Source organism: Heloderma suspectum, chromosome 2 (genome assembly GCF_057233095.1).
Source record: "Heloderma suspectum isolate Gila_16-S chromosome 2, 16-S_ref, whole genome shotgun sequence".
NCBI lineage: Eukaryota > Metazoa > Chordata > Lepidosauria > Squamata > Helodermatidae > Heloderma > Heloderma suspectum.
This window is the reverse complement of record NC_139459.1, coordinates 366,268,661-366,278,283: the sequence shown is the minus strand read 5'-3', so window position 1 is coordinate 366,278,283 and position 9,623 is coordinate 366,268,661. Positions and strand designations below refer to the sequence as shown.

The following is a 9,623-nucleotide window of genomic DNA, read 5'->3' as shown; positions in this document are numbered from 1 at the left end:
TATTATTGCTATTTAGATTCCTTAGATGTCCGTCTCAAAAAAAAAAGATGGTGACTTACAACAATCCCTGACCACCGGCTATGCTGGGAGTTGCAAGACCTTTTTCATCTAAACATGCATAGGATTGCACCCTTTAAGGGCGCAAGCCTACGCATGTCTAGACGGAAAAAGGCCCACAACTCCCAGCATGCCCCAGCTAGCATGGCTGGCCGGGGCATGCTGGGAGTTGTAGGCCTTTTTTCCCGTCTAGACAAGCGTAGGCTTGCGCCCTAAGCGGGCTTCTTTTTCCGGCCCCAGTTCCACTCCTGCGTGATCCCTCCGAGAGGCGAGGCGGCGAGCGCCTCTCCTTGGGCTGCGACCAGCCGAGGGCTCCGGCCTCGCCGCCTCTGCCTGCTGCCGCTGCGCTTCCTAGGGCAGGGGCCGGCTGGATCCGGGGCGGGCTCGGCTCCCCTCCCCACGGGAACCGCGGAATCGGAGGGAGACGGGCCCTTTGCGATTGCTCGTGTGAATTCGAGCGCGAGAAGAGGCCGGAGCTCTTGAGGCTCCAAGGGCCGAGGAGAGTCCAGAAGGATCGGGACCTTCGCAAAAGACGGGCTGGCGGGACCCGCCGATGTCCAGCCGCCGCCGCCGCCGCCATCATCGGTCTGTTTCGGAACCAGGACTGAGCAGACGCGCTCAGGTTTGTGCGGACAGGTGCGGTCCGGTTTGAACACCCGCAGGAAAAATGCTGCGCCCTGTGCCAGAGACTTCCCCAACTTGGTGCCCTCTGGATGTGTTCCCGCCGCCTGCTGCCTGGGGATGATGGGACTTGAAGTTCAACGCATTTGGAGGGCACCCGCTTGAGGGAGGCTATCAATGCCTACTAGTCCTGGCGGCGCTAGACTACCTCCAGGATCAGAGGCAGCGTGCCTGTGTACACCAGTTGCGGGGGAACCCCGGCGGGAGGGTGCTGTTGCGCTCATGCCCTGCCTGTGGGACTCCCTTCGACAGCTGGTTGACCAGTGTGTGAACCGGATGCTGGACTAGATGGTCCGATCCAGCAGGGCTCTTCTTATGTTACGATGCCAAACTGGAGGGAGGACTCTGTCATGTTTACTCTGAAGTAATGCCTCTCTTGAGTTCAGGCGTGCCCAGAAAGCGTGCATAGATAGGATGCAGGCACAAAGTTACGGCCTTTTAATCCGGATTAATTTACTTTGGGTTTATTTCCTACCCTCTAGTTCTGCGCTTCTTTTCTCCGTTGCGGCTATCATTGGCTAATGCTGCCCTGGGGGTGGGGGGCATTACAGTGAAAGAAAATGACTAGCGCTGGTCTGCAGCTTCCTATCTTTCGTCCCGTTTTTATCCCAAGCTTTCCTCCAACAAGCTCAAGGTGGCACATTTGGCTCTCCCCATGTAGTCCTCCCAACAACCCTGTGAAGTAGGTTAGGCACAGAGAGAGAGAGAGAGAGAGAGAGAGATTCTGGTCCACAATCACCCAGTGAGCTTCCTGGCTAAGTGAAGATTTGAATCCAGGTCTCCCTTGCCCTAGTCAGCCACTCTAACCCCTATACCAGGGGTGAGCAGAAAGTAGGTCTTTAGGTTTTTTGGACTTCAATTCCCAGCATTCCTGACCAGTGGCCGTGGTGGCAGGGGCTTCTGGGAGCTGAAGTCCAAAATATCTGGAGGCCTACTTTCGCCCACCCCTATGCTACTCTACCCTTGGTCTTTTCTGTGTATTATTATTATTATTATTATTATGCCATTAATCTAGATGGCACTTTAAAGTCAAAGCACCCCTCCCCCTTTAACTCACTGCCCTAAGGATCTTACAGTCTGAAGTTAGGCACTGGGGATACAAAGGGAGAAGCTGGGAGGGCAAATTGCTCCATAAATATTAACCCCACCCCCTCCAAAAAGTAAGGTAAACTCTCCAGTTTGACCAGCTTTTGTTGGTTATACAGGGTTCTTCAGCTGCCTGAAGACGCATTCTGTGGAGCCTGGAAAGCTACCTCCTACCCCAGCAGTGATTGGTGTGATACAAGATAACATCTTCCCCGCAAATGGCATTTTATTATTCACCTGTGTAATCAGTGGAGGCTGGTGGCTCTGATGTCAGTGGGGCGGTGAATCCACTCCGGGTTTCAGTCAGAACTCTAAAGAAGCTATCCAAAGTGCTGAACCCTATCCCCAAACCCACTGACATTGGAGCCATGAGCCTCCACTCAGTAAAGTTTCTGTCATTTTGATGTGTGGCTTGCATATAGCAGAATCCCCTGCCAACGTTGGCTGAACCATCCAGCCTCAGAGACTAGAGGACAGATGTTGCCTCTATCTGCAGCAGTGTCCCCAAGGGTGTTACCTTCCCCCCAGGAGTGCATGCCATCCATGCAGTGATGTGGGAGGACGTACAGGGGCGCACTCAAAATTTGCATCATGTCCAGTAGCCATTATGAATCAAGCCGGCCACTGTCTGCAGTAACAAAATCCTGGGGACTTGCTTCTGTGACTCCCAGTTTCCCGAAGTGGCTGTTCCCCTCCCCCGCTAGCCACTGGCAGCACCCTCTGGCTTAATATGCTGGCATTTTTGGTGTTTTGACTTTGGCCCTGTTTTGCCAAAGGCAGAGAGGTTCTTTCTTGGATTCAGAGCAACGACTACACAAGGGAGTAAGAGTTGAAAAGCTTTATTAACTATAGCAGGCAGAGTATTACAGGTAAGCAGATGATGTTATAAAGTAAAACTAAGTAAAATATCTTACTCCTCTGCTCCGCTGTCAGGAGCCCCAGATAACGACAGCGGAGAGACTCCCGTCGGCTGACACACAGCACCTCCTCATGATCCCGGTCTGCGCCAAAGCTCCAATTGAGTGACACTCTGGAGGGACTTATACACCCCAAATCTCTGTTATGATGCTCTCATGATGTTTAGGCATTTTTTCCTCTTACCCAAAAGATAAGCTATATAAGCAGGTGGACCATAGCCAAAGAGATCCACCCTGCTCTTAAAGAGGCCTAAGGGACCTGGTTTTTAAGGTCTCACAGGAGTTTCAGGCATAAAAGAAGCAGTTGTAGCATGTCACAGTATCTCCTCGATATACAAAGTTGTTCCGGGGAATTTCCTCTACAGGCCCCGCCTCCTTCTGCCTTTGGCCCTGCCCACTACTGGACTGCGCGAGCTTCTCTATAATTAAATTCTGCCTTCGGGCTGAAAGACGTTCAACCCACCTGCTTTAGATCATTTACCAGGCATTGCACACGTACTTTCAACTCATGAGGACTAGAAGCTTGCTTTTCTGAAGGGGATAATTGAAATTCTCAGGACACTAGAGCCACTACCAAATTCTGTGTCTTTTTTCTGTGCCTGCCTGGAATTGTGGAACGCACCTAGCCCTTAGCAATCCTAAAATGAGGTTGAATGGTCCCTCATGTTCCATAATGCTGTCATTCTATTTTGTTTAGGTGACAGGTCTGCAAGTGAGGTGGAGGGCATGCTTACACCAACAGAGCATCAGCAGGGAAATGATGCTGAAAGTCAGAGTGGAAATCCAGCCAGGAAATCTTCTTGTGAAAGCGACTTCAAAGACTTTGGCGAAACCATCAACCACCGGAGAATCCATACTAAAGATGAGGCAGAAGGAGCACTCACTGAATGTGAGGAAACATGTGGCCAGGGTTCTGTCCTCATTCCCTGCAATGAAGCCAACATCGCCGAGAAACTTCACAAATGTCTGGAGTGTGGGAAATGCTTCCATTACCGATCCAACCTTGTTGCGCATGAGAGAACCCACACGGGAGAGAAGCCGTTTCCATGCTCTCACTGTGGGAAACGGTTCCGTCTGAGCTCACATCTCTACAGGCATGAAAAGCTGCACACAGCAGAGCAGCGGTACACTTGCCCGGACTGCGGGAAGTTGTTCCAGCATAAAACCAGCTTTGATGCGCATCAGAGAACCCACACGGGAGAGAAGCCGTTTGTGTGTCTGGAGTGTGGGAAAAGCTTCACGCATCAGTCCGGCCTCATTGTACACAAAAGAACTCATACGGGGGAAAAACCTTACTGTTGCATCAAGTGCGGAAAAAGCTTTGTCGACCGGTCAACCTTAGTGGCGCATGAGAGGGCTCATGCAGGAGAAAAGCCACATAAGTGCTCAGAGTGCGGGAAGACCTTTATTCACCGCTCAAGGCTTATTGTCCACGAGGAAACCCACACAGGGGAGAAACCGTATAAATGTTCAGACTGCGGGAAAACCTTCAGCCTGAGCTCTGCTCTCCTCACACATCAGCAGATCCACATCGGGGAAAAACCGTACCAGTGCTCAGACTGCGGGAAAAGCTTTGTCCAGAGGGGGAACCTAGTGGCGCACGAGAGAACCCACACTGGAGAGAGACCGTATGAGTGCCCAGACTGTGGGAAGTGCTTCATTGTCAGCTCGAGCCTTCGAACACATCGCAGGACTCACACGGGAGAGAAGCCCTACAAATGTGCAGACTGTGGAAAGAGCTTCAGTCAGAGTTCAGTCCTTATGAGGCATCAGAGAATCCACACGGGAGAGAAGCCACATGAGTGCTTGGATTGTGGGAAACGCTTCTCTCAGAGGTCGAGCCTTATTTCACATGCGAGAACCCATGCAAAAGAGGCACCTTACTGACTGTAAGGAATGGAATGGAATTAAAGAGACGCTTTCGGGTTAATATTTACCAAAATAATGTAAGCTGTCATGAATACTTCTGTGTTACGTTTTTGGGATTCAGGTGGTGATCCAAATTCACCCCCACGTACTTCCCATTCCCTCCCTCAAGCTCCCCCCCATCCCCATGGGCTCCCCTCCTATAAGTGCAGAGCTGTGCACATACGTTTCTGTCTTCAGGGAATAGACTGGGCTGCCCCCTCCATTAGTTTTTAATATTAGGGCCTCAATCCAAAACAGTCCTGTCAAAATCAGTGGGGCTTCAGTTAGTTATGACTGAAGCAGCATACAGACGTGTATAATTCCAGCAGGTCATCTTCCAGTGCGGCGGTGTTGAACCTCTTTCAGCCCGAGAACTGAATTCAATTTCAGAAAGCTCTCAGGGGTCACATTCCAGTGGGCCTTTTGCACCCCGATTTTACTGGGAAGAAAAAGCAGCTGCAAGGGCCCTGATCCATAACGTGCTCCTGAGCCGGTGCCAAAAATTAAGGTGACTTCCCCTGGCCACCTGGGTTTAACCTCTCTACCCCCATCCCTACCCGCAGTCGTTTGTTTTTTTGAGATAAATGGGTAGCACAGACATCACAGCAGACTTCTCGGACCCTGATCCAAAGAACATTAGCTGCACTTAAGTGTTTCCCCCCACCCCCGCCCCCGAGCCTCCAGGATGTGTATCTGCTTTAATGTTTGTTTGGCATTTCCTTTTGTTTTTAGTCTTTTCTCGCAGTGTGTTTAAAATCTTGAAATCTACTCCAGTAGGGGAGGGGAAATGGTTTGGGGACTGACACAAGAGCCGGCTAATCACTGCACAGCCCAGCTTTAGAAACGAGGGTGGGCGGGGGGGCAGAGGGAATTGCTTCATGACTGACACAAGTGCCAGCCAATCAGCACTGCGACTTCAGTGCAGTCCCCAACCCCACCATTCTAAAAGGTTGCAATGCCTCTCCTAGGACTTTAAGCTACAATAGACTGGTATTTTGGCCACACCCACCACTAGAATGCAGCCCCTGAAAGCCTCTCTGAAATGGAATTTGGCCCCCAGGCTGAAAGAGGTTCAACGCTGTGGGTGTAAAGCAACATGAACACGGGTGGCACTATATAAATAATAAGTAACAACAGGAATAATAGTACACCAATAAGAGTTTATGGGTGAGGGGCTTGATCCCTCCCCCAAATCCATCTGCCCATCACTTCCAGGCCCTTTTCTCCCGGCTCAGATACAGTACTGAAAGATGGGCTGGAAACAAGTTCCTTGTTGTGGACTGTGGGGAGGCAGGGGAAGGGTTCAGCTTCCCTCACCCATGCTCACCTTTAAACTCCCCCAGGCAGTATACATGAATGGGGGAGATTCACGTCAATAAACAAACAGTGGCGACCCACCAGTCTAGTTTGGTCTTCAGTTCTTCCAATGCTGGATTGGAGCCACTGGGCCTGTTCAGATGTCACGTTAAGCCATGATGGTTAGGGAATTTGCGCAAACCATGGTGGCTTAGCATGTGGTGTGGGGGGAGGAAAACCTGCTGAATATTGTTCCAAAACCACCCTGGCTAACCAACCCCCTGCAGCAGGGTTAAGGAGCCCCAGGGTGGCTTACCATTACATGTGTTGTGCTCTCCAGTGATTAAAATGGGCTCTGGGTGATGTAGAGGCTATGACCATAGAGTCGGTGGCCTAGAGCATCCCAGACTTCCAATGATGCTCTAGCTGGTGTGAACATTCTCAATAGTTGCTGGCGCATTGTGACAGATGGTGTTGCCAGCACACCATTTTTTGCAGCATGAGGGCCACTGGGATCACCAGTGCTGGCAGGGTAGTTATAGTAATTAAGGAGGGGGTGGTTACAGGAACCACGCAACACCATGTGGTTCCCAGTCATGTGACGGGCATGCGTGTCATGGTTACACTAACCCCCGCCCCCTCTGTAGTTACCTAACCACCCTCCTGCCCCGTGCACATCTGAACAGGCCCATTGATTGGTTCACACAACAGCTAAACCACACTCTGTGGCTTATCTTCTCAAACAAGCCACCTTGAGAACCCATGGTTTGTTGTTGGGTTGTTCAGGGTGGTTAACAAACCACACTGCATGGTTAACAAGCCACCTTGCAGAAAATGTGCTGGGTTCAGACAACATGCTAACCCATGGTTCAAAAAACAACCCATAGATCATCAACAACCCACACTCAACCACTGAGTCTGGGTTAGCATGTTATGTGAACAGACCCATTAACTGTATGTCAAACATTTCATTCACTGCTATTTAATCATGACAGTTTGATAACTGGAATAATGATTCACGCACACACCAGGGTAGTGATTGTAATGTGATTTCTCTTGCCTTTGTAATTCAGACTAGCAAGTCAATAAAGAGAAGAACAAACCTCTGGACAATGAGAAGGACTGCTGTGCCGCTACAGATGTAATTAATTTTTTTTAAAAAGAGAGATGCCAGTAAAAGAATATACACAATTAACTGGCTGCGTGCTTGATCAGTCATTCTCAATGGGACCCCTTCCCCTGTCAGTGGGCCGTGGAGGGCTTACCTTACAATGCTGGGCAGGCACGAAGAGGCTCGGCACAACCACAACTTAATTTGCCCAGCATTTTTTTGTGAACCGACCAGATTTTTGTGAACTCCCCAGAGAGCTTCAGCTATTGGGCGATATAGAAATGTAATAAATAAATAAACGGAGAAAGAATATGCATGTATTTCAGCTACACGTACTTAGCCTTAGTTTCAGTAGGGCAACGGTGGGGAACTTGTGGCCCTTCAGATGTTGTTGGACTACAACTCCCATCAGCTCTGCCCATTGGCCATGATCTCTGGGGCTGATGGGTGTTAGAGTCCAACAACATCTGTTGGGCTGGAGGATCCAAATCTCTCTGGAGGATCCAAATCTTTGCATGAGGCTTATCTTAATGTATACAGAAGATACAGCCTTGTCTCAAACCACTGGTAGAAATGAGATGATTATTGAGAGATCTTATTTACAGAAGAGCTTCTACTGTTGTGGCCTCAGTGATCTAGGACTGGGTGGACCTACGAGCCTCCCTAACGCTGGGTGGGGGGCAGACTTCAGGCTTGCAGGGTTTACTTGGTTGTAGTTTTTTTTACTAGAAACCGGAGATCCACTAACTGGAGCCAACTGCAGAATGGTGGCTGGGAGGCGGAGCTAGATGCAAATTGGCGGCTCTGGGGGTGGAGCCAATTACCTACTGGCCCCATGAGCCATACACTGGGATGGCCTTCATATATAAAGTACAAGGCTTTCTTCCCACAGAGCTTTTATCCTGCTATTGAGATGGCTCTCTCACAGAAGTTTGAGGATGCTTTAGATGATGCCATGAACCTCCCGGGCGTCTTCTGCACTAAATGCCCTTTATTCTGTTTTCAAATAGATCACAAATAATGAGCTATCAAATTACCCCAATGTATTCTGCTTGAGGTCCCTCCCTGAAAAGAGGAAAAGCTGCAAGAAGAGGAGCGAGATCAATGAAAGATAATGGACAATTCAGATATGGGGAGGAGGAGGAGGGGGAAAGGGGAGGGGGGAAAGGAAGCACGTGAAAAAGGGAGTCGTCGTGATCCTGCATTTAAAATGGAAGCAGAAAGCCCCGTTTTAAATGAAGGATTTTAGGTTGGTGTAGAGATGCTCCCCCTTCATGGATCACTGCCTTGTTGTGGCGAAGGGGCTTGCGTAACTCAGTGAAGCCATAAGCTATGCCGTGCAGGGCCACCCAAGACGGACAGGTCATGGCAGAGAGTTCTGACAAAATGTCCACTGGAGAAGGAAATGGCAACCCACTCCAGTATTCTTGCCAAGAAAACCCCATGGAACGTATCACAAGGCTAAAAGATATGACGCCGGAAGATGAGCCCCTCTGGTCGGAAGGTGTCCAATATGCTACTGGGGAAGAGCAGAGGGTATTTCCAAGTAGCGCCAGAAAGAGTGAAGCGGCTGGGCCAAACCCGAAAGGACACTCAGCTGTGGATGTGTCTGGTGGTGAAAAGAAAATCCGATGCTGTAAAGAACAATATTGTTTAGGAACCTGGAATGTCAGATCAATGAATCAAGGTAAGCTGGAGGTGGTCAAACATGAGATGGCAAGATTGAACATTGACATCTTGGGAATCAGCGAACTAAAATGGACAGGCATGGGCGAATTTAATTCAGGTGACCATCATATCTACTATTGTGGGCAAGAATCCCTTAGAAGAAATGGAGTAGCACTCATAGTCAACAAAAGGGTGGGAAAAGCAGTACTGGGGTACAATCTTAAAAATGATAGAATGATCTCAGTACAAATCCAAGGCAAACCATTCAACATCACAGTAATTCAAGTCTATGCCCCAACCACTGAGGCCGAAGAAGCTGAGGTTGATCGGTTCTATGAAGACCTACAACACCTTCTAGAACTAACACCCAAAAAAGATGTCCTCTTCATCATAGGGGATTGGAATGCTAAAGTAGGAAGTCAAGAAATCACCGGGATAACAGGCAGGCATGGCCTTGGTGTACAAAATGAAGCAGGACAAAAGCTAATAGAGTTTTGCCAAGAGAACATGCTGATCATAGCAAACACTCTTTTCCAACAGCACAAGAGGCGACTCTACACATGGACGTCACCAGATGGTCAATATCGAAATCAGATTGATTATGTCCTTTGCAGCCAAAGATGGAGAAGCTCCATACAGTCAGTCAAAACAAGACCTGGAGCTGACTGTGGCTCAGATCATGAGCTGCTTCTTGCAAAATTTCGTCTTAAATTGAAGAACGTCAGGAAAACCACTAAACCGTTCAGGTATGACCTAAATCATATCCCTGATGAATATACAGTGGAGGTGAGGAATAGATTTCAGGGATTAGACCTGATAGACAGAGTGCCTGAGGAACTATGGACGGAGGTCCGTAACATTGTTCAGGAGGCAGCAACTCAATCCATCCCAAAGAAAAA

At 49.3% G+C, this 9,623-nt stretch overlaps 1 protein-coding gene across 1 annotated transcript; it reads left to right on the top strand.

The window, feature by feature from the left end:
* Nucleotides 1–250: 250 nt before the first annotated feature.
* LOC146355884 (uncharacterized) lies at nt 251–7,140 on the top strand. Its single transcript, XM_084831045.1, has 2 exons — nt 251–679; nt 3,439–7,140. The coding sequence occupies exon 2, from the start codon at nt 3,468–3,470 to the stop codon at nt 4,626–4,628; it is 1,161 nt and encodes a 386-aa protein (XP_084687171.1). The 5' UTR covers nt 251–679; nt 3,439–3,467; the 3' UTR covers nt 4,629–7,140.
* Nucleotides 7,141–9,623: the final 2,483 nt, after the last annotated feature.

Excerpts from the sequence above, each read along its gene's own strand:
- LOC146355884 (XM_084831045.1), top strand. The coding sequence starts at position 3,468 with ATGCTTACACCAACAGAGCATCAGCAGGGAAATGATGCTGAAAGTCAG.